Source organism: Entelurus aequoreus, linkage group LG14 (assembly GCF_033978785.1).
Source record: "Entelurus aequoreus isolate RoL-2023_Sb linkage group LG14, RoL_Eaeq_v1.1, whole genome shotgun sequence".
NCBI lineage: Eukaryota > Metazoa > Chordata > Actinopteri > Syngnathiformes > Syngnathidae > Entelurus > Entelurus aequoreus.
Genome location: NC_084744.1, coordinates 34,552,581 through 34,580,450, shown reverse-complemented (window position 1 = coordinate 34,580,450; position 27,870 = coordinate 34,552,581). Strand labels below are relative to the sequence as shown.

Genomic DNA, 27,870 nt, shown 5'->3' with positions numbered 1-27,870 from the left:
CTGTATTTAATGTTGTCATTATGGTGGTACTTAATGAATACTTAGGTCTACTACACTACTGTATTTAATGTTGTCATGGTGGTACTTAATGAATACTTAGGTCTACTACACTACTGTATTTAATGTTGTCATGGTGGTACTTAATGAATACTTAGGTCTACTACACTACTGTATTTAATGTTGTCATGGTGGTACTTAATGAATACTTAGGTCTACTACACTACTGTATTTAATGTTGTCATGATGGTGGTACTTAATGAATACTTAGGTCTACTACACTACTGTATTTAATGTCATTATGGTGGTACTTAATGAATACTTAGGTCTACTACACTACTGTATTTAATGGTGTCATTATGGTGGTACTTAATGAATACTTAGGTCTACTACACTACTGTATTTAATGGTGTCATTATGGTGGTACTTAATGAATACTTAGGTCTACTACACTACTGTATTTAATGTTGTCATTATGGTGGTACTTAATGAATACTTAGGTCTACTACACTACTGTATTTAATGTTGTCATGATGGTGGTACTTAATGAATACTTAGGTCTACTACACTACTGTATTTAATGTTGTCATTATGGTGGTACTTAATGAATACTTAGGTCTACTACACTACTGTATTTAATGTCATTATGGTGGTACTTAATGAATACTTAGGTCTACTACACTACTGTATTTAATGTCATTATGGTGGTACTTAATGAATACTTAAGTCTACTACACTACTGTATTTAATGTTGTCATTATGGTGGTACTTAATGAATACTTAGGTCTACTACACTACTGTATTTAATGTTGTCATGGTGGTACTTAATGAATACTTAGGTCTACTACACTACTGTATTTAATGTTGTCATGATGGTGGTACTTAATGAATACTTAGGTCTACTACACTACTGTATTTAATGTTGTCATGGTGGTACTTAATGAATACTTAGGTCTACTACACTACTGTATTTAATGTTGTCATGGTGGTACTTAATGAATACTTAGGTCTACTACACTACTGTATTTAATGTCATTATGGTGGTACTTAATGAATACTTAGGTCTACTACACTACTGTATTTAATGTTGTCATTATGGTGGTACTTAATGAATACTTAGGTCTACTACACTACTGTATTTAATGTTGTCATTATGGTGGTACTTAATGAATACTTAGGTCTACTGCACTACTGTATTTAATGTTGTCATTATGGTGGTACTTAATGAATACTTAGGTCTACTACACTACTGTATTTAATGTCATTATGGTGGTACTTAATGAATACTTAGGTCTACTACACTACTGTATTTAATGTTGTCATGGTGGTACTTAATGAATACTTAGGTCTACTACACTACTGTATTTAATGTTGTCATGGTGGTACTTAATGAATACTTAGGTCTACTACACTACTGTATTTAATGTCATTATGGTGGTACTTAATGAATACTTAGGTCTACTACACTACTGTATTTAATGTCATTATGGTGGTACTTAATGAATACTTAGGTCTACTACACTACTGTATTTAATGTTGTCATTATGGTGGTACTTAATGAATACTTAGGTCTACTACACTGCTGTATTTAATGTTGTCATTATGGTGGTACTTAATGAATACTTAGGTCTACTACACTACTGTATTTAATGTTGTCATGCTGGTACTTAATGAATACTTAGGTCTACTACACTATTGTATTTAATGTTGTCATGGTGGTACTTAATGAATACTTAGGTCTACTACACTACTGTATTTAATGTTGTCATGTTGGTACTTAATGAATACTTAGGTCTACTGCACTACTGTATTTAATGTTGTCATTATGGTGGTACTTAATGAATACTTAGGTCTACTGCACTACTGTATTTAATGTTGTCATTATGGTGGTACTTAATGAATACTTAGGTCTACTACATTACTGTATTTAATGTTGTCATGGTGGTACTTAATGAATACTTAGGTCTACTGCACTACTGTATTTAATGTTGTCATTATGGTGGTACTTAATGAATACTTAGGTCTACTACACTACTGTATTTAATGTCATTATGGTGGTACTTAATGAATACTTAGGTCTACTACACTACTGTATTTAATGTTGTCATTATGGTGGTACTTAATGAATACTTAGGTCTACTACACTACTGTATTTAATGTTGTCATTATGGTGGTACTTAATGAATACTTAGGTCTACTGCACTACTGTATTTAATGTTGTCATTATGGTGGTACTTAATGAATACTTAGGTCTACTACACTACTGTATTTAATGTCATTATGGTGGTACTTAATGAATACTTAGGTCTACTACACTACTGTATTTAATGTTGTCATGGTGGTACTTAATGAATACTTAGGTCTACTACACTACTGTATTTAATGTTGTCATGGTGGTACTTAATGAATACTTAGGTCTACTACACTACTGTATTTAATGTTGTCATGGTGGTACTTAATGAATACTTAGGTCTACTACACTACTGTATTTAATGTTGTCATTATGGTGGTACTTAATGAATACTTAGGTTTACTACACTACTGTATTTAATGTTGTCATTATGGTGGTACTTAATGAATACTTAGGTTTACTACACTACTGTATTTAATGTCATTATGGTGGTACTTAATGAATACTTAGGTCTACTACACTACTGTATTTAATGTTGTCATGGTGGTACTTAATGAATACTTAGGTCTACTACACTACTGTATTTAATGTCATTATGGTGGTACTTAATGAATACTTAGGTCTACTACACTACTGTATTTAATGTCATTATGGTGGTACTTAATGAATACTTAGGTCTACTACACTACTGTATTTAATGTTGTCATGGTGGTACTTAATGAATACTTAGGTCTACTACACTACTGTATTTAATGTCATTATGGTGGTACTTAATGAATACTTAGGTCTACTACACTACTGTATTTAATGTCATTATGGTGGTACTTAATGAATACTTAGGTCTACTACACTACTGTATTTAATGTTGTCATTATGGTGGTACTTAATGAATACTTAGGTCTACTACACTGCTGTATTTAATGTTGTCATTATGGTGGTACTTAATGAATACTTAGGTCTACTACACTACTGTATTTAATGTTGTCATGGTGGTACTTAATGAATACTTAGGTCTACTACACTACTGTATTTAATGTTGTCATTATGGTGGTACTTAATGAATACTTAGGTCTACTACACTACTGTATTTAATGTTGTCATTATGGTGGTACTTAATGAATACTTAGGTCTACTGCACTACTGTATTTAATGTTGTCATTATGGTGGTACTTAATGAATACTTAGGTCTACTACACTACTGTATTTAATGTCATTATGGTGGTACTTAATGAATACTTAGGTCTACTACACTACTGTATTTAATGTTGTCATTATGGTGGTACTTAATGAATACTTAGGTCTACTACACTACTGTATTTAATGTCATTATGGTGGTACTTAATGAATACTTAGGTCTACTGCACTACTGTATTTAATGTTGTCATTATGGTGGTACTTAATGAATACTTAGGTCTACTACACTACTGTATTTAATGTCATTATGGTGGTACTTAATGAATACTTAGGTCTACTACACTACTGTATTTAATGTTGTCATGGTGGTACTTAATGAATACTTAGGTCTACTACACTACTGTATTTAATGTCATTATGGTGGTACTTAATGAATACTTAGGTCTACTACACTACTGTATTTAATGTCATTATGGTGGTACTTAATGAATACTTAGGTCTACTACACTACTGTATTTAATGTTGTCATTATGGTGGTACTTAATGAATACTTAGGTCTACTACACTGCTGTATTTAATGTTGTCATTATGGTGGTACTTAATGAATACTTAGGTCTACTACACTACTGTATTTAATGTTGTCATGGTGGTACTTAATGAATACTTAGGTCTACTACACTACTGTATTTAATGTTGTCATGGTGGTACTTAATGAATACTTAGGTCTACTACACTACTGTATTTAATGTTGTCATGTTGGTACTTAATGAATACTTAGGTCTACTGCACTACTGTATTTAATGTTGTCATTATGGTGGTACTTAATGAATACTTAGGTCTACTGCACTACTGTATTTAATGTTGTCATTATGGTGGTACTTAATGAATACTTAGGTCTACTACATTACTGTATTTAATGTTGTCATGGTGGTACTTAATGAATACTTAGGTCTACTGCACTACTGTATTTAATGTTGTCATTATGGTGGTACTTAATGAATACTTAGGTCTACTACACTACTGTATTTAATGTTGTCATTATGGTGGTACTTAATGAATACTTAGGTCTACTACACTACTGTATTTAATGTTGTCATGGTGGTACTTAATGAATACTTAGGTCTACTACACTACTGTATTTAATGTCATTATGGTGGTACTTAATGAATACTTAGGTCTACTACACTACTGTATTTAATGTCATTATGGTGGTACTTAATGAATACTTAGGTCTACTACACTACTGTATTTAATGTTGTCATTATGGTGGTACTTAATGAATACTTAGGTCTACTACACTGCTGTATTTAATGTTGTCATTATGGTGGTACTTAATGAATACTTAGGTCTACTACACTACTGTATTTAATGTTGTCATGGTGGTACTTAATGAATACTTAGGTCTACTACACTACTGTAGTTAATGTTGTCATGGTGGTACTTAATGAATACTTATGTCTACTACACTACTGTATTTAATGTTGTCATGTTGGTACTTAATGAATACTTAGGTCTACTGCACTACTGTATTTAATGTTGTCATTATGGTGGTACTTAATGAATACTTAGGTCTACTGCACTACTGTATTTAATGTTGTCATTATGGTGGTACTTAATGAATACTTAGGTCTACTACATTACTGTATTTAATGTTGTCATGGTGGTACTTAATGAATACTTAGGTCTACTGCACTACTGTATTTAATGTTGTCATTATGGTGGTACTTAATGAATACTTAGGTCTACTACACTACTGTATTTAATGTTGTCATGGTGGTACTTAATGAATACTTAGGTCTACTACACTACTGTATTTAATGTCATTATGGTGGTACTTAATGAATACTTAGGTCTACTACACTACTGTATTTAATGTTGTCATTATGGTGGTACTTAATGAATACTTAGGTCTACTACACTACTGTATTTAATGTTGTCATTATGGTGGTACTTAATGAATACTTAGGTCTACTGCACTACTGTATTTAATGTTGTCATTATGGTGGTACTTAATGAATACTTAGGTCTACTACACTACTGTATTTAATGTCATTATGGTGGTACTTAATGAATACTTAGGTCTACTACACTACTGTATTTAATGTTGTCATGGTGGTACTTAATGAATACTTAGGTCTACTACACTACTGTATTTAATGTTGTCATTATGGTGGTACTTAATGAATACTTAGGTCTACTACACTACTGTATTTAATGTCATTATGGTGGTACTTAATGAATACTTAGGTCTACTACACTACTGTATTTAATGTTGTCATGGTGGTACTTAATGAATACTTAGGTCTACTACACTACTGTATTTAATGTCATTATGGTGGTACTTAATGAATACTTAGGTCTACTACACTACTGTATTTAATGTTGTCATTATGGTGGTACTTAATGAATACTTAGGTCTACTACACTACTGTATTTAATGTTGTCATGGTGGTACTTAATGAATACTTAGGTCTACTACACTACTGTATTTAATGTTGTCATGGTGGTACTTAATGAATACTTAGGTCTACTACACTGCTGTATTTAATGTTGTCATTATGGTGGTACTTAATGAATACTTAGGTCTACTACACTACTGTATTTAATGTTGTCATGGTGGTACTTAATGAATACTTAGGTCTACTACACTACTGTATTTAATGTTGTCATTATGGTGGTACTTAATGAATACTTAGGTCTACTACACTACTGTATTTAATGTTGTCATGGTGGTACTTAATGAATACTTAGGTCTACTACACTACTGTATTTAATGTTGTCATGGTGGTACTTAATGAATACTTAGGTCTACTACACTACTGTATTTAATGTTGTCATGTTGGTACTTAATGAATACTTAGGTCTACTGCACTACTGTATTTAATGTTGTCATCATGGTGGTACTTAATGAATACTTAGGTCTACTGCACTACTGTATTTAATGTTGTCATTATGGTGGTACTTAATGAATACTTAGGTCTACTACACTACTGTATTTAATGTCATTATGGTGGTACTTAATGAATACTTAGGTTTACTACACTACTGTATTTAATGTTGTCATGATGGTGGTACTTAATGAATACTTAGGTCTACTACACTACTGTATTTAATGTCATTATGGTGGTACTTAATGAATACTTAGGTCTACTACACTACTGTATTTAATGGTGTCATTATGGTGGTACTTAATGAATACTTAGGTCTACTACACTACTGTATTTAATGGTGTCATTATGGTGGTACTTAATGAATACTTAGGTCTACTACACTACTGTATTTAATGTTGTCATGATGGTGGTACTTAATGAATACTTAGGTCTACTACACTACTGTATTTAATGTTGTCATTATGGTGGTACTTAATGAATACTTAGGTCTACTACACTACTGTATTTAATGTCATTATGGTGGTACTTAATGAATACTTAGGTCTACTACACTACTGTATTTAATGTCATTATGGTGGTACTTAATGAATACTTAGGTCTACTACACTACTGTATTTAATGTTGTCATGGTGGTACTTAATGAATACTTAGGTCTACTACACTACTGTATTTAATGTTGTCATTATGGTGGTACTTAATGAATACTTAGGTCTACTACACTACTGTATTTAATGTTGTCATTATGGTGGTACTTAATGAATACTTAGGTCTACTACACTACTGTATTTAATGTTGTCATGGTGGTACTTAATGAATACTTAGGTCTACTACACTACTGTATTTAATGTTGTCATTATGGTGGTACTTAATGAATACTTAGGTCTACTACACTACTGTATTTAATGTTGTCATTATGGTGGTACTTAATGAATACTTAGGTCTACTACACTACTGTATTTAATGTTGTCATGGTGGTACTTAATGAATACTTAGGTCTACTACACTACTGTATTTAATGTTGTCATGATGGTACTTAATGAATACTTAGGTCTACTACACTACTGTATTTAATGTCATCATGGTGGTACTTAATGAATACTTAGGTCTACTACACTACTGTATTTAATGTTGTCATTATGGTGGTACTTAATGAATACTTAGGTCTACTACACTACTGTATTTAATGTTGTCATGGTGGTACTTAATGAATACTTAGGTCTACTACACTACTGTATTTAATGTTGTCATGGTGGTACTTAATGAATACTTAGGTCTACTACACTACTGTATTTAATGTTGTCATTATGGTGGTACTTAATGAATACTTAGGTTTACTACACTACTGTATTTAATGTTGTCATGATGATGGTGGTAATTAATGAATACTTAGGTCTACTACACTACTGTATTTAATGGTGTCATTATGGTGGTACTTAATGAATACTTAGGTCTACTACACTACTGTATTTAATGGTGTCATTATGGTGGTACTTAATGAATACTTAGGTCTACTACACTACTGTATTTAATGTTGTCATTATGGTGGTACTTAATGAATACTTAGGTCTACTACACTACTGTATTTAATGTCATTATGGTGGTACTTAATGAATACTTAGGTCTACTACACTACTGTATTTAATGTCATTATGGTGGTACTTAATGAATACTTAAGTCTACTACACTACTGTATTTAATGTTGTCATTATGGTGGTACTTAATGAATACTTAGGTCTACTACACTACTGTATTTAATGTTGTCATGGTGGTACTTAATGAATACTTAGGTCTACTACACTACTGTATTTAATGTTGTCATGATGGTACTTAATGAATACTTAGGTCTACTACACTACTGTATTTAATGGTGTCATTATGGTGGTACTTAATGAATACTTAGGTCTACTACACTACTGTATTTAATGGTGTCATTATGGTGGTACTTAATGAATACTTAGGTCTACTACACTACTGTATTTAATGTTGTCATTATGGTGGTACTTAATGAATACTTAGGTCTACTACACTACTGTATTTAATGTCATTATGGTGGTACTTAATGAATACTTAGGTCTACTACACTACTGTATTTAATGTCATTATGGTGGTACTTAATGAATACTTAAGTCTACTACACTACTGTATTTAATGTTGTCATTATGGTGGTACTTAATGAATACTTAGGTCTACTACACTACTGTATTTAATGTTGTCATGGTGGTACTTAATGAATACTTAGGTCTACTACACTACTGTATTTAATGTTGTCATGATGGTACTTAATGAATACTTAGGTCTACTACACTACTGTATTTAATGTTGTCATGATGGTACTTAATGAATACTTAGGTCTACTACACTACTGTATTTAATGTCATCATGGTGGTACTTAATGAATACTTAGGTCTACTACACTACTGTATTTAATGTTGTCATTATGGTGGTACTTAATGAATACTTAGGTCTACTACACTACTGTATTTAATGTTGTCATGGTGGTACTTAATGAATACTTAGGTCTACTACACTACTGTATTTAATGTCATTATGGTGGTACTTAATGAATACTTAGGTTTACTACACTACTGTATTTAATGTTGTCATGATGGTGGTACTTAATGAATACTTAGGTCTACTACACTACTGTATTTAATGTTGTCATGATGGTACTTAATGAATACTTAGGTCTACTACACTACTGTATTTAATGTTGTCATGGTGGTACTTAATGAATACTTAGGTCTACTACACTACTGTATTTAATGTTGTCATGGTGGTACTTAATGAATACTTAGGTCTACTACACTACTGTATTTAATGTTGTCATGATGGTACTTAATGAATACTTAGGTCTACTACACTACTGTATTTAATGTTGTCATGATGGTACTTAATGAATACTTAGGTCTACTACACTACTGTATTTAATGTCATCATGGTGGTACTTAATGAATACTTAGGTCTACTACACTACTGTATTTAATGTTGTCATTATGGTGGTACTTAATGAATACTTAGGTCTACTACACTACTGTATTTAATGTTGTCATGGTGGTACTTAATGAATACTTAGGTCTACTACACTACTGTATTTAATGTCATTATGGTGGTACTTAATGAATACTTAGGTTTACTACACTACTGTATTTAATGTTGTCATGATGGTGGTACTTAATGAATACTTAGGTCTACTACACTACTGTATTTAATGTCATTATGGTGGTACTTAATGAATACTTAGGTTTACTACACTACTGTATTTAATGTTGTCATGATGGTGGTACTTAATGAATACTTAGGTCTACTACACTACTGTATTTAATGTTGTCATGATGGTGGTACTTAATGAATACTTAGGTCTACTACACTACTGTATTTAATGTTGTCATGGTGGTACTTAATGAATACTTAGGTCTACTACACTACTGTATTTAATGTTGTCATGATGGTGGTACTTAATGAATACTTATGTCTACTACACTACTGTATTTAATGTTGTCATTATGGTGGTACTTAATGAATACTTAGGTCTACTACACTACTGTATTTAATGTTGTCATTATGGTGGTACTTAATGAATACTTAGGTCTACTACACTACTGTATTTAATGTCATTATGGTGGTACTTAATGAATACTTAGGTCTACTACACTACTGTATTTAATGTTGTCATTATGGTGGTACTTAATGAATACTTAGGTCTACTACACTACTGTATTTAATGTTGTCATGATGGTACTTAATGAATACTTAGGTCTACTACACTACTGTATTTAATGTTGTCATTATGGTGGTACTTAATGAATACTTAGGTCTACTACACTACTGTATTTAATGTTGTCATTATGGTGGTACTTAATGAATACTTAGGTCTACTACACTACTGTATTTAATGTTGTCATTATGGTGGTACTTAATGAATACTTAGGTCTACTACACTATTGTATTTAATGTCATTATGGTGGTACTTAATGAATACTTAGGTCTACTACACTACTGTATTTAATGTTGTCATGGTGGTACTTAATGAATACTTAGGTCTACTACACTACTGTATTTAATGTTGTCATGGTGGTACTTAATGAATACTTAGGTCTACTACACTGCTGTATTTAATGTTGTCATGGTGGTACTTAATGAATACTTAGGTCTACTACACTACTGTATTTAATGTTGTCATGGTGGTACTTAATGAATACTTAGGTCTACTACACTACTGTATTTAATGTTGTCATGTTGGTACTTAATGAATACTTAGGTCTACTACACTACTGTATTTAATGTTGTCATGGTGGTACTTAATGAATACTTAGGTCTACTACACTACTGTATTTAATGTTGTCATGTTGGTACTTAATGAATACTTAGGTCTACTGCACTACTGTATTTAATGTTGTCATTATGGTGGTACTTAATGAATACTTAGGTCTACTACATTACTGTATTTAATGTTGTCATGGTGGTACTTAATGAATACTTAGGTCTACTACACTACTGTATTTAATGTCATTATGGTGGTACTTAATGAATACTTAGGTTTACTACACTACTGTATTTAATGTTGTCATGATGGTGGTACTTAATGAATACTTAGGTCTACTACACTACTGTATTTAATGTTGTCATGGTGGTACTTAATGAATACTTAGGTCTACTACACTACTGTATTTAATGTCATTATGGTGGTACTTAATGAATACTTAGGTCTACTACACTACTGTATTTAATGGTGTCATTATGGTGGTACTTAATGAATACTTAGGTCTACTACACTACTGTATTTAATGTTGTCATGATGGTGGTACTTAATGAATACTTAGGTCTACTACACTACTGTATTTAATGTTGTCATTATGGTGGTACTTAATGAATACTTAGGTCTACTACACTACTGTATTTAATGTCATTATGGTGGTACTTAATGAATACTTAGGTCTACTACACTACTGTATTTAATGTCATTATGGTGGTACTTAATGAATACTTAGGTCTACTACACTACTGTATTTAATGTCATTATGGTGGTACTTAATGAATACTTAGGTCTACTACACTACTGTATTTAATGTTGTCATGGTGGTGCTTAATGAATACTTAGGTCTACTACACTACTGTATTTAATGTTGTCATTATGGTGGTACTTAATGAATACTTAGGTCTACTACACTACTGTATTTAATGTTGTCATGGTGGTACTTAATGAATACTTAGGTCTACTACACTACTGTATTTAATGTTGTCATGATGGTACTTAATGAATACTTAGGTCTACTACACTACTGTATTTAATGTCATTATGGTGGTACTTAATGAATACTTAGGTCTACTACACTACTGTATTTAATGTTGTCATGGTGGTACTTAATGAATACTTAGGTCTACTACACTACTGTATTTAATGTTGTCATTATGGTGGTACTTAATGAATACTTAGGTCTACTACACTACTGTATTTAATGTTGTCATTATGGTGGTACTTAATGAATACTTAGGTCTACTACACTACTGTATTTAATGTTGTCATGGTGGTACTTAATGAATACTTAGGTCTACTACACTACTGTATTTAATGTTGTCATGATGGTACTTAATGAATACTTAGGTCTACTACACTACTGTATTTAATGTCATCATGGTGGTACTTAATGAATACTTAGGTCTACTACACTACTGTATTTAATGTTGTCATTATGGTGGTACTTAATGAATACTTAGGTCTACTACACTACTGTATTTAATGTTGTCATGGTGGTACTTAATGAATACTTAGGTCTACTACAGTACTGTATTTAATGTTGTCATGGTGGTACTTAATGAATACTTAGGTCTACTACACTACTGTATTTAATGTTGTCATGATGGTGGTACTTAATGAATACTTAGGTCTACTACACTACTGTATTTAATGTTGTCATTATGGTGGTACTTAATGAATACTTAGGTCTACTACACTACTGTATTTAATGTCATTATGGTGGTACTTAATGAATACTTAGGTCTACTACACTACTGTATTTAATGTCATTATGGTGGTACTTAATGAATACTTAGGTCTACTACACTACTGTATTTAATGTCATTATGGTGGTACTTAATGAATACTTAGGTCTACTACACTACTGTATTTAATGTTGTCATGGTGGTACTTAATGAATACTTAGGTCTACTACACTACTGTATTTAATGTTGTCATTATGGTGGTACTTAATGAATACTTAGGTCTACTACACTACTGTATTTAATGTTGTCATTATGGTGGTACTTAATGAATACTTAGGTCTACTACACTACTGTATTTAATGTTGTCATTATGGTGGTACTTAATGAATACTTAGGTCTACTACACTACTGTATTTAATGTTGTCATGGTGGTACTTAATGAATACTTAGGTCTACTACACTACTGTATTTAATGTTGTCATGATGGTACTTAATGAATACTTAGGTCTACTACACTACTGTATTTAATGTCATTATGGTGGTACTTAATGAATACTTAGGTCTACTACACTACTGTATTTAATGTTGTCATGGTGGTACTTAATGAATACTTAGGTCTACTACACTACTGTATTTAATGTTGTCATTATGGTGGTACTTAATGAATACTTAGGTCTACTACACTACTGTATTTAATGTTGTCATGGTGGTACTTAATGAATACTTAGGTCTACTACACTACTGTATTTAATGTTGTCATGATGGTACTTAATGAATACTTAGGTCTACTACACTACTGTATTTAATGTCATCATGGTGGTAGTTAATGAATACTTAGGTCTACTACACTACTGTATTTAATGTTGTCATGGTGGTACTTAATGAATACTTAGGTCTACTACACTACTGTATTTAATGTTGTCATTATGGTGGTACTTAATGAATACTTAGGTCTACTACACTACTGTATTTAATGTTGTCATGGTGGTACTTAATGAATACTTAGGTCTACTACACTACTGTATTTAATGTTGTCATGATGGTACTTAATGAATACTTAGGTCTACTACACTGCTGTATTTAATGTCATCATGGTGGTACTTAATGAATACTTAGGTCTACTACACTACTGTATTTAATGTCATCATGGTGGTACTTAATGAATACTTAGGTCTACTACACTACTGTATTTAATGTTGTCATTATGGTGGTACTTAATGAATACTTAGGTCTACTACACTACTGTATTTAATGTTGTCATGGTGGTACTTAATGAATACTTAGGTCTACTACACTACTGTATTTAATGTTGTCATGGTGGTACTTAATGAATACTTAGGTCTACTACACTACTGTATTTAATGTTGTCATTATGGTGGTACTTAATGAATACTTAGGTTTACTACACTACTGTATTTAATGTTGTCATGATGATGGTGGTACTTAATGAATACTTAGGTCTACTACACTACTGTATTTAATGTTGTCATGGTGGTACTTAATGAATACTTAGGTCTACTACACTACTGTATTTAATGTTGTCATGATGGTGGTACTTAATGAATACTTAGGTCTACTACACTACTGTATTTAATGTTGTCATGGTGGTACTTAATGAATACTTAGGTCTACTACACTACTGTATTTAATGGTGTCATTATGGTGGTACTTAATGAATACTTAGGTCTACTACACTACTGTATTTAATGGTGTCATTATGGTGGTACTTAATGAATACTTAGGTCTACTACACTACTGTATTTAATGTTGTCATTATGGTGGTACTTAATGAATACTTAGGTCTACTACACTACTGTATTTAATGTCATTATGGTGGTACTTAATGAATACTTAGGTCTACTACACTACTGTATTTAATGTCATTATGGTGGTACTTAATGAATACTTAAGTCTACTACACTACTGTATTTAATGTTGTCATTATGGTGGTACTTAATGAATACTTAGGTCTACTACACTACTGTATTTAATGTTGTCATGGTGGTACTTAATGAATACTTAGGTCTACTACACTACTGTATTTAATGTTGTCATGATGGTACTTAATGAATACTTAGGTCTACTACACTACTGTATTTAATGTTGTCATGATGGTACTTAATGAATACTTAGGTCTACTACACTACTGTATTTAATGTCATCATGGTGGTACTTAATGAATACTTAGGTCTACTACACTACTGTATTTAATGTTGTCATTATGGTGGTACTTAATGAATACTTAGGTCTACTACACTACTGTATTTAATGTTGTCATGGTGGTACTTAATGAATACTTAGGTCTACTACACTACTGTATTTAATGTCATTATGGTGGTACTTAATGAATACTTAGGTTTACTACACTACTGTATTTAATGTTGTCATGATGGTGGTACTTAATGAATACTTAGGTCTACTACACTACTGTATTTAATGTCATTATGGTGGTACTTAATGAATACTTAGGTTTACTACACTACTGTATTTAATGTTGTCATGATGGTGGTACTTAATGAATACTTAGGTCTACTACACTACTGTATTTAATGTCATTATGGTGGTACTTAATGAATACTTAGGTTTACTACACTACTGTATTTAATGTTGTCATGATGGTGGTACTTAATGAATACTTAGGTCTACTACACTACTGTATTTAATGTCATTATGGTGGTACTTAATGAATACTTAGGTTTACTACACTACTGTATTTAATGTTGTCATGATGGTGGTACTTAATGAATACTTAGGTCTACTACACTACTGTATTTAATGTTGTCATGGTGGTACTTAATGAATACTTAGGTCTACTACACTACTGTATTTAATGTTGTCATGATGGTGGTACTTAATGAATACTTAGGTCTACTACACTACTGTATTTAATGTTGTCATGGTGGTACTTAATGAATACTTAGGTCTACTACACTACTGTATTTAATGTTGTCATGATGGTGGTACTTAATGAATACTTAGGTCTACTACACTACTGTATTTAATGTTGTCATTATGGTGGTACTTAATGAATACTTAGGTCTACTACACTACTGTATTTAATGTCATTATGGTGGTACTTAATGAATACTTAGGTCTACTACACTACTGTATTTAATGTTGTCATTATGGTGGTACTTAATGAATACTTAGGTCTACTACACTACTGTATTTAATGTTGTCATTATGGTGGTACTTAATGAATACTTAGGTCTACTACACTACTGTATTTAATGTTGTCATTATGGTGGTACTTAATGAATACTTAGGTCTACTACACTATTGTATTTAATGTCATTATGGTGGTACTTAATGAATACTTAGGTCTACTACACTACTGTATTTAATGTTGTCATGGTGGTACTTAATGAATACTTAGGTCTACTACACTACTGTATTTAATGTTGTCATGGTGGTACTTAATGAATACTTAGGTCTACTACACTACTGTATTTCATGTCATTATGGTGGTACTTAATGAATACTTAGGTCTACTACACTACTGTATTTAATGTTGTCATGATGGTGGTACTTAATGAATACTTAGGTCTACTACACTACTGTATTTAATGTTGTCATGATGGTGGTACTTAATGAATACTTAGGTCTACTACACTACTGTATTTAATGTTGTCATTATGGTGGTACTTAATGAATACTTAGGTCTACTACACTACTGTATTTAATGTCATTATGGTGGTACTTAATGAATACTTAGGTCTACTACACTACTGTATTTAATGTTGTCATTATGGTGGTACTTAATGAATACTTAGGTCTACTACACTACTGTATTTAATGTTGTCATGGTGGTACTTAATGAATACTTAGGTCTACTACACTACTGTATTTAATGTTGTCATGATGGTACTTAATGAATACTTAGGTCTACTACACTACTGTATTTAATGTTGTCATTATGGTGGTACTTAATGAATACTTAGGTCTACTACACTACTGTATTTAATGTTGTCATTATGGTGGTACTTAATGAATACTTAGGTCTACTACACTACTGTGTTTAATGTTGTCATTATGGTGGTACTTAATGAATACTTAGGTCTACTACACTACTGTATTTAATGTTGTCATTATGGTGGTACTTAATGAATACTTAGGTCTACTACACTATTGTATTTAATGTCATTATGGTGGTACTTAATGAATACTTAGGTCTACTACACTACTGTATTTAATGTTGTCATGGTGGTACTTAATGAATACTTAGGTCTACTACACTACTGTATTTAATGTTGTCATGGTGGTACTTAATGAATACTTAGGTCTACTACACTACTGTATTTCATGTCATTATGGTGGTACTTAATGAATACTTAGGTCTACTACACTACTGTATTTAATGTTGTCATTATGGTGGTACTTAATGAATACTTAGGTCTACTACACTACTGTATTTAATGTTGTCATGGTGGTACTTAATGAATACTTAGGTCTACTACACTACTGTATTTAATGTTGTCATGATGGTGGTACTTAATGAATACTTAGGTCTACTACACTACTGTATTTAATGTTGTCATGGTGGTACTTAATGAATACTTAGGTCTACTACACTACTGTATTTAATGTTGTCATTATGGTGGTACTTAATGAATACTTAGGTCTACTACACTACTGTATTTAATGTTGTCATGGTGGTACTTAATGAATACTTAGGTCTACTACACTACTGTATTTAATGTTGTCATGATGGTGGTACTTAATGAATACTTAGGTCTACTACACTACTGTATTTAATGTTGTCATGGTGGTACTTAATGAATACTTAGGTCTACTACACTACTGTATTTAATGTTGTCATGATGGTGGTACTTAATGAATACTTAGGTCTACTACACTACTGTATTTAATGTTGTCATGGTGGTACTTAATGAATACTTAGGTCTACTACACTACTGTATTTAATGTTGTCATGATGGTGGTACTTAATGAATACTTAGGTCTACTACACTACTGTATTTAATGTTGTCATGGTGGTACTTAATGAATACTTAGGTCTACTACACTACTGTATTTAATGTCATGGTGGTACTTAATGAATACTTAGGTCTACTACACTACTGTATTTAATGTTGTCATTATGGTGGTACTTAATGAATACTTAGGTCTACTACACTACTGTATTTAATGTTGTCATGGTGGTACTTAATGAATACTTAGGTCTACTACACTACTGTATTTAATGTTGTCATGATGGTACTTAATGAATACTTAGGTCTACTACACTACTGTATTTAATGTCATCATGGTGGTACTTAATGAATACTTAGGTCTACTACACTACTGTATTTAATGTTGTCATGGTGGTACTTAATGAATACTTAGGTCTACTACACTACTGTATTTAATGTTGTCATTATGGTGGTACTTAATGAATACTTAGGTCTACTACACTACTGTATTTAATGTTGTCATGGTGGTACTTAATGAATACTTAGGTCTACTACACTACTGTATTTAATGTCATCATGGTGGTACTTAATGAATACTTAGGTCTACTACACTACTGTATTTAATGTCATCATGGTGGTACTTAATGAATACTTAGGTCTACTACACTACTGTATTTAATGTTGTCATTATGGTGGTACTTAATGAATACTTAGGTCTACTACACTACTGTATTTAATGTTGTCATGGTGGTACTTAATGAATACTTAGGTCTACTACACTACTGTATTTAATGTTGTCATGGTGGTACTTAATGAATACTTAGGTCTACTACACTACTGTATTTAATGTTGTCATTATGGTGGTACTTAATGAATACTTAGGTCTACTACACTACTGTATTTAATGTTGTCATGATGATGGTGGTACTTAATGAATACTTAGGTCTACTACACTACTGTATTTAATGTTGTCATGGTGGTACTTAATGAATACTTAGGTCTACTACACTACTGTATTTAATGGTGTCATTATGGTGGTACTTAATGAATACTTAGGTCTACTACACTACTGTATTTAATGGTGTCATTATGGTGGTACTTAATGAATACTTAGGTCTACTACACTACTGTATTTAATGTTGTCATTATGGTGGTACTTAATGAATACTTAGGTCTACTACACTACTGTATTTAATGTCATTATGGTGGTACTTAATGAATACTTAGGTCTACTACACTACTGTATTTAATGTCATTATGGTGGTACTTAATGAATACTTAAGTCTACTACACTACTGTATTTAATGTTGTCATTATGGTGGTACTTAATGAATACTTAGGTCTACTACACTACTGTATTTAATGTTGTCATGGTGGTACTTAATGAATACTTAGGTCTACTACACTACTGTATTTAATGTTGTCATGATGGTACTTAATGAATACTTAGGTCTACTACACTACTGTATTTAATGTTGTCATGATGGTACTTAATGAATACTTAGGTCTACTACACTACTGTATTTAATGTCATCATGGTGGTACTTAATGAATACTTAGGTCTACTACACTACTGTATTTAATGTTGTCATTATGGTGGTACTTAATGAATACTTAGGTTTACTACACTACTGTATTTAATGTTGTCATGATGGTGGTACTTAATGAATACTTAGGTCTACTACACTACTGTATTTAATGTCATTATGGTGGTACTTAATGAATACTTAGGTTTACTACACTACTGTATTTAATGTTGTCATGATGGTGGTACTTAATGAATACTTAGGTCTACTACACTACTGTATTTAATGTTGTCATGGTGGTACTTAATGAATACTTAGGTCTACTACACTACTGTATTTAATGTTGTCATGATGGTGGTACTTAATGAATACTTAGGTCTACTACACTACTGTATTTAATGTTGTCATGGTGGTACTTAATGAATACTTAGGTCTACTACACTACTGTATTTAATGTTGTCATGATGGTGGTACTTAATGAATACTTAGGTCTACTACACTACTGTATTTAATGTTGTCATTATGGTGGTACTTAATGAATACTTAGGTCTACTACACTACTGTATTTAATGTCATTATGGTGGTACTTAATGAATACTTAAGTCTACTACACTACTGTATTTAATGTTGTCATGGTGGTACTTAATGAATACTTAGGTCTACTACACTACTGTATTTAATGTTGTCATGATGGTACTTAATGAATACTTAGGTCTACTACACTACTGTATTTAATGTTGTCATTATGGTGGTACTTAATGAATACTTAGGTCTACTACACTACTGTATTTAATGTTGTCATTATGGTGGTACTTAATGAATACTTAGGTCTACTACACTACTGTATTTAATGTTGTCATTATGGTGGTACTTAATGAATACTTAGGTCTACTACACTATTGTATTTAATGTCATTATGGTGGTACTTAATGAATACTTAGGTCTACTACACTACTGTATTTCATGTCATTATGGTGGTACTTAATGAATACTTAGGTCTACTACACTACTGTATTTAATGTTGTCATGATGGTGGTACTTAATGAATACTTAGGTCTACTACACTACTGTATTTAATGTTGTCATGGTGGTGGTACTTAATGAATACTTAGGTCTACTACACTACTGTATTTAATGTTGTCATGATGGTGGTACTTAATGAATACTTAGGTCTACTACACTACTGTATTTAATGTCATTATGGTGGTACTTAATGAATACTTAGGTCTACTACACTACTGTATTTAATGTTGTCATTATGGTGGTACTTAATGAATACTTAGGTCTACTACACTACTGTATTTAATGTTGTCATGGTGGTACTTAATGAATACTTAGGTCTACTACACTACTGTATTTAATGTTGTCATGATGGTACTTAATGAATACTTAGGTCTACTACACTACTGTATTTAATGTTGTCATTATGGTGGTACTTAATGAATACTTAGGTCTACTACACTACTGTATTTAATGTTGTCATTATGGTGGTACTTAATGAATACTTAGGTCTACTACACTACTGTATTTAATGTTGTCATTATGGTGGTACTTAATGAATACTTAGGTCTACTACACTACTGTATTTAATGTTGTCATTATGGTGGTACTTAATGAATACTTAGGTCTACTACACTATTGTATTTAATGTCATTATGGTGGTACTTAATGAATACTTAGGTCTACTACACTACTGTATTTAATGTTGTCATGGTGGTACTTAATGAATACTTAGGTCTACTACACTACTGTATTTAATGTTGTCATGGTGGTACTTAATGAATACTTAGGTCTACTACACTACTGTATTTCATGTCATTATGGTGGTACTTAATGAATACTTAGGTCTACTACACTACTGTATTTAATGTTGTCATTATGGTGGTACTTAATGAATACTTAGGTCTACTACACTACTGTATTTAATGTTGTCATGGTGGTACTTAATGAATACTTAGGTCTACTACACTACTGTATTTAATGTTGTCATGATGGTGGTACTTAATGAATACTTAGGTCTACTACACTACTGTATTTAATGTTGTCATGGTGGTACTTAATGAATACTTAGGTCTACTACACTACTGTATTTAATGTTGTCATGATGGTGGTACTTAATGAATACTTAGGTCTACTACACTACTGTATTTAATGTTGTCATGGTGGTACTTAATGAATACTTAGGTCTACTACACTACTGTATTTAATGTTGTCATGATGGTGGTACTTAATGAATACTTAGGTCTACTACACTACTGTATTTAATGTTGTCATGGTGGTACTTAATGAATACTTAGGTCTACTACACTACTGTATTTAATGTTGTCATGGTGGTACTTAATGAATACTTAGGTCTACTACACTACTGTATTTAATGTTGTCATGATGGTGGTACTTAATGAATACTTAGGTCTACTACACTACTGTATTTTACTAACAGATAGTATTGGTTATAGGTGTAGACTATGGTGTATTGATGATGATTCCTGGTGTGGCGCCAAAGGAGAAGAAGGTAAGAAGGTAAGTCCTTTACATCCACATGAGGTGCAGGAAGGAGGCGGAAAGAAGGGAGAGAAGAAAGTAAGAAAAGAAGAAAGGAAGAAGGTAAGAAGGTAAGTCCTCCTACCTCCATATGAGTCCCAGGTGCAGGAAGAAGGAGCAAAGAAGGAAAAAGAAGAAGAAGAAGGTAAGAAGGTAAGTCCTCCTACCTCCATATGAGTCCCAGGTGCAGGAAGAAGGAGGAGAGGAAGAAGAAGAAGAAGGTAAGAAGGTAAGTCCTCCTACCTACACATGAGTCCCAGGTGCAGGAAGAAGGAGGAAAGAAGGAAGAAGGTAAGAAGGAGGTAAGAAGGTAAGTCCTCCCACCTCCACATGAGTCCCAGGTGCAGGAAGAAGAAGGAGGAAAGAAGGTAAGAATAAGGTAAAAAGGTAAGTCCATTACCTCCACATGAGTCCCAGAGGCAGGAAGAAGGAAGAAAGAAGGTAAGAAGAAGGTAAAAAGGTAAGTCCATTACCTCCAATTGAGTCCCATGTGCAGGATGAAGGAGGATAGAAGGAGGAAGAAGAAGAAGAAGAAGAAGAAGGTAAGTCCTTTACCTCCACATGAGTCCCAGGTGCAGGATGAAGGAGGAGAGGAAGAAGAAGAAGGTAAGAAGGTATGTCCTCCTACCTCCACATGAGTCCCAGGTGCAGGATGAAGGAGGAGAGGAAGAAGAAGAAGGTAAGTCCTCCTACCTCCACATGATTCCCAGGTGCAGGAAGAAGAAGAAGGAGGAAAGAAGGTAAGAAGAAGGTAAAAGGGTAAGTCCTCCTACATCCACATGAGTCCCAGGTGCAAGAAGAAGGAGGAAAGAAGGAAGAGTAAGTTAAGAAGAAGGTAAAAAGGTAAGTCCATTACCTCCATATGAGTCCCAGGTGCAAGAAGAAGGAGGATAGAAGGTAAGAAGAAGGTAAAAAGGTAAGTCCATTACCTCCACATGAGTCCCAGGTGCAGGAAGAAGAAGAAGAAAGAAAGGAAGAAGGTAAGTCCTCCTACCTCCACATGAGTCCCAGGTGCAGGAAGAAGGAGGAAAGAAGGTAAGATGAAGGTAAAAAGGTAAGTCGTCCTACCTCCACATGAGTTCTAGGTGCAGGAAGAAGGAGGAAAGAAGGTAAGAAGAAGGTAAAAAGGTAAGTCCTCCTACCTCTACATGAGTCCTAGGTGCAGGAAGAAGAAGAAGGAGGAAAGAAGGTAAGAAGAAGGTAAAAAGGTAAGTCCTTTACCTCCACATGAATCCCAGGTGCCGGAAGAAGGAGGAAAGAAGGAAGAAGAAGTTAAGAAGAAGGTAAAAAGCTAAGTCCATTACCTCCACATGAGTCCCAGGTGCAGGACGAAGGAGGAAAGAAGGTAAGAAGAAGATAAAGAGGTAAGTCCATTACCTCCACATGAGTCCTAGGTGCAGGATGAAAGAGGAAAGAAGGTAATAAGAAGGTAAAAAGGTAAGTCCATTACCTCCACATGAGTCCTAGGTGCAGGAAGAAGGAGGAAAGAAGGTAATGAGAAGGTAAAAAGGTAAGTCCATTACCTCCACATGAGTCCCAGGTGCAGGACGAAGGAGGAAAGAAGGTAAGATTAAGGTAAAAGGGTAAGTCCATTACCTCCACATGAGTCCCAGGTGCAGGAAGAAGGAGGAAAGAAGGTAAGAAGAAGGTAAAAAGGTAAGTCCATTACCTCCACATGAGTCCTAGGTGCAGGAAGAAGGATGAAAGAAGGTAATAAGAAGGTAGAAAGGTAAGTCCATTACCTCCACATGAGTCCCAGGTGCAGGAAGAAGAAGGAGGAAAGAAGGTAAAAAGGTAAGTCCATTACCTCCACATGAGTCCCAGGTGCAGGACGAAGGAGGAAAGAAGGTAAGAAGAAGGTAAAAAGGTAAGTCCATTACCTCCACATGAGTCCCAGGTGCAGGATGTGCAGGAGTGCCTGACCCGCGCACACGCACACAGAGAGTGAGGCGGGTGGTGTCTTCGGCGTGGTGGTGGTGGTGGTGTTGGTGGTCCTGCTGGCCGTGGACGCCTGCCTCTGGTGCGGGTGGTGCGGGCTGACCTCCCCGCCCAGCAGCGCGTCCAGCGGGTCTGGCGCCTGGTCCTCGGGGGCCAGGTCGTGCAGGAACCACCGGAAGCTGAAGAGCTGCACGCAGAAGGATCCCAGGACCACGAAGACCAGGGTCAGGCCGAACCACCAGTAGTCCCGCTGCACGTAGTAGTCCGCCGCCAGCCACACGTCCGTGCCCACGTCCGCCACGTAGACCAGCATGGCGGCCAGGATCCACAGGCACTCCCACATCGGCTGATGCTTCCGGTCTGGGTGCGCCGAGGCGCCACTGCCGCCGTTGGCCAAGTCCGGGTCTGCGGTCCTCAGACTCGGTGGCAGCACGTGGACCGAACCCGAGTGTTCAGAGTTCTGCAGAGGCGTGAAGGCCACGTCGCTCTTCTTCATCCTCACGCCGTCCGACTTGGCGGCCATGATGATGAGGAGGATGACTACACACACACACACACACACACACACACACACACACACACACACACACACACACACACACACACACACACACACACACACACACACACACACACACACACACACACACACACACACACACACTAATGGACCCGGTCCGAGCCGAGCCGAGCCGGTCCCGCTGCGGTCCGGGTTCCGTCAGCTGGAGTCAAGTGTGGACAAAAGGAGGAAGGACGCCGTCGTCGTCTTCTTCACTGGCGGGTATGTGACGTCATCCGCGTGACGTCATCAGCACGCACGGCAAAACATTCGCTTTTGATTTTCCTCAACGGAAGAAAAAACGACTAAATGTTGTCGAAAACTATTATTATTGTATCGTAAAGTCTTTTATTTTGAAACTCCAGTTAAAGGAAAGCTTTATTTTAAAAGCTTTCATATATTTTGTATACATCAAATATTATACTGCTTTATATACATCAAATATGTATTATACTGTTTTATATACATACAATATATATTATACTGTTTTATATACATACAATATGTATTATACTGTTTTATATACATAGAATATGTATTATACTGTTTTATATACATACAATATATATTATACTGTTTTATATACATAGAATATGTATTATACTGTTTTATATACATACAATATATATTATACTGTTTTATATACATAGAATATGTATTATACTGTTTTATATACATACAATTTTAATGATACTGTTTTATATAGATAAAATATCTATTAATGATACTGTTTTATGTACATAAAATATGTATTAATGATACTGTTTTATATACATAAAATATTAATGATACTGTTTTATATACATCAAATATTAATGATACTGTTTTATATACATCAAATATTAATGATGCTGTTTTATATACATCAAATATCTATTAATGATACTGTTTTTGTCATGTTTTGTTTTAGTCATGTCCTGTTCGGTTTTGGTCACTTAGTTCCCGCTTTTTCACTCCCTTGTTTTGTTTCCATGGCAACCCATTAGTTTTCACCTGTTCATGTCACACACCTGTCTCACATTTTGCACTCGCGCACCTGTCACTAATCATGTCGGTATTATTTAAGCTTTCAGTTGCCAGGCAGTCTGTCTGGCAACATTATCTGCTGTTACCCTTGTCACTCATTACCCTTGTCAATCATTACCCTTGTCACTCATTACCCTTGTCACTCATTACCCTTGTCAATCATTACCCTTGTCACTCATGTGTTCATTCCATGCCATTGTTCCATGATCGTTTCCATGTAAGTTTTTGTTTATTCATGTCACGTTTAGCAGTTCTTTTGTTTCATGTCCTTGGTCTACGTTAAGTGTAAATTTTTGTTTCATAGTCAAGTTTGTACCTCCGCCTTGTGCGCGCCTTTTGTTTGTACTTTGTTAGAATAAATATGTCCTTACCTTCACGCCATGTCCGCTCCAACTTCTATTGCATCTCGACTGGTTGGGCAAACTCCCATGCACCCTCAAGGACCCTGCAGAGAGTATAGAGCCGGTCCACAGTTCGACGACCAGGATGAAAACCACACTGTTCCTCCTGAATCCGAGGTTCGACTATTTGGCGTAGCCTCCTCTCCAGTACACCTGAATAGACCTTACCTCTCCAGTACACCTGAATAGACCTTACCTTTCCAGTACACCTGAATAGACCTTACCGGGAAGGCTGAGGAGTGTGATCCCACGATAGTTGGAACACACCCTCCGGTTCCCCTTTATAAAGAGAGGAACCACCCCCCCGGTCTGCCAATCCAGAGGTACCGCCCCCGATGTCCACGCGATGCTGCAGAGTCTTGTCAACCAAGACAGCCCCACAGCATCCAGAGCCTTAAGGAACTCTGGGCGGGTCTCATCCACCCCCGGGGCCTTGCCACCGAGTAGCTTTTTAACTACCTCGGCAACCTCAGCCCCAGAAATAGGAGAGTCCACCACAGATTCCCCAGGCACTGCTTCCTCATAGGAAGACGTGTTGGTGGGATTGAGGAGGTCTTTGAAATATTCCCTCCACCGATCCACAACATCCGCAGTGGAGGTCAGCAGCACACCATCCCCACCATACACGGTGTTGACAGTGCACTGCTTCCCCTTCCTGAGGCGGCGGATGGTGGTCCAGAATCGCTTCAAAGCCGCCTGGAAGTCGTTTTCCATGGCTTCCCCGAACTCCTCCCACGTCCGAGTTTTTGCCTCCGCCCGCGACCACCGAAGCCGCACACCGCTTGGCCGGTCGGTACCTGTCAGCTGCCTCTTGTGTCCCATGAGCCAAAAGGACCCGATAGGACTCTTTCTTCAGCTTGATGGAATCCCTCACCGCTGGTGTCCACTTGCGGGTTCTAGGATTACCGCCACGACAGGCACCAACCACAAGGTTCCGCCTCAACAATAGAGGTATGGAACCTGGTCCACTCGGACTCAATGTCCAGCGCCTCCCTCGTGACATGTTCAAAGTTCTTCCGGAGGTGGGAATTGAAACTTGCGGCCGAGGGTGTCCTGGTGCCAAGTGCACATATGGACACCCTTATGTTTGAACATGGTGTTCGTTATGGACAATCTGTGACGGGCACAAAAGTCCAATAACAAAACACCACTCGGGTTCAGATCCGGGCGGCCATTCTTCCCAATCAGGCCTCTCCAGGTTTCACTGTCGTTGCCAACATGAGCGTTGAAGTCCCCCAGTAGAACGAGGGAATCACCCGGGGGAGCACTCTCCAGTACTCCCTCGAGTGTATCCAAAAAGGGTGGGTACTCTGTGGTGCTGTTTGGTGCGTACGCACAAACAACAGTCAGGACCCGTCCCCCCACCCGAAGGCGGAGGGAAGCTACCCTCTCATCTACTGGGTTAAAGTCCAGCCGGGGGGGCAACAAGAATTGTCACCCCAGCCCGTCACCTCTCACTGCGTGCAACACCAGAGTGGAAGAGAGTCCAGACCCTCTCCAGAGAACTGGTTCCAGAGCCCTTGCTGTGCGTCGAAGTGAGTCCGACTATATCTAGTCAGAACTTCTCCACCTCGCACACCAGCTCAGGCTCCTTGTGTATAGGTTTTGTAATCATTAAAAAACATATACATCTTTCTTTATTGTCAATAATAATAATACATCTTTCTTTATTGTCAATAATAATACACCTTTCTTTACTGTCAATAATAATAATAATACACCTTTCTTTACTGTCAATAATAATACACCTTTCTTTACTGTCAATAATAATAATACACCTTTCTTTACTGTCAATAATAATAATAATACACCTTTCTTTACTGTCAATAATAATACACCTTTCTTTACTGTCAATAATAATAATAATACACCTTTCTTTACTGTCAATAATAATACACCTTTCTTTACTGTCAATAATAATAATACACCTTTCTTTACTGTCAATAATAATAATAATACACCTTTCTTTACTGTCAATAATAATACACCTTTCTTTACTGTCAATAATAATAATACATCTTTCTTTATTGTCAATAATAATAATACACCTTTCTTTACTGTCAATAATAATAATAATACACCTTTCTTTACTGTCAATAATAATACACCTTTCTTTACTGTCAATAATAATAATAATACACCTTTCTTTACTGTCAATAATACACCTTTCTTTACTGTCAATAATAATAATAATACACCTTTCTTTACTGTCAATAATAATACTTCTTTCTTTGTCAATAAATAATAATAATACACCTTTCTTTATTGTCAATAAATAATAATAATAATAATACACCTTTCTTTATTGTCAAATAATAATAATAATACACCTTTCTTTATTTTAAATAAATAATACTACTACACCTTTCTTTGTCAATAAATAATAATAATAATACACCTTTCTTTATTGTCAATAAATAATAATAATACACCTTTCTTTACTGTCAATAAATAATAATAAACCATTCTTTGCAGTCAAATAATAATAATACACCTTTCTTTATTGTCAATAAATAATAATACACCATTCTTTACTGTCAAATAATAATACACCTTTCTTTATTGTCAATAAATAATAATAATACACCTTTCTTTATTGTCAATAAATAATAATAATAATAATACACCTTTCTTTATTGTCAAATAATAATAATAATACACCTTTCTTTATTTTAAATAAATAATACTACTACACCTTTCTTTGTCAATAAATAATAATAATAATACACCTTTCTTTACTGTCAAATAATAATAAACCATTCTTTGCAATCAAATAATAATAATACACCTTTCTTTATTGTCAATAAATAATACACCATTCTTTACTGTCAAATAATAATACACCTTTCTTTATTGTCAATAAATAATAATACACC

General features: G+C 34.5%; 1 protein-coding gene across 2 annotated transcripts in view; it reads right to left on the bottom strand.

Annotated features, from left to right (window-relative positions):
* xkr4 (XK related 4) overlaps positions 1 to 23,737 on the bottom strand; it is a 43,376-nt gene extending 19,639 nt beyond the window's left edge. For both annotated transcript variants that reach the window (XM_062069704.1, XM_062069705.1), the window contains exon 1: positions 22,951 to 23,737. In XM_062069704.1, the coding sequence (XP_061925688.1) occupies positions 22,951 to 23,531 (581 nt within the window). In that variant the 5' untranslated portion in view covers positions 23,532 to 23,737. The remainder of the gene's footprint in view (positions 1 to 22,950) is intronic.
* Between the last annotated feature and the right edge of the window lie 4,133 nt (positions 23,738 to 27,870).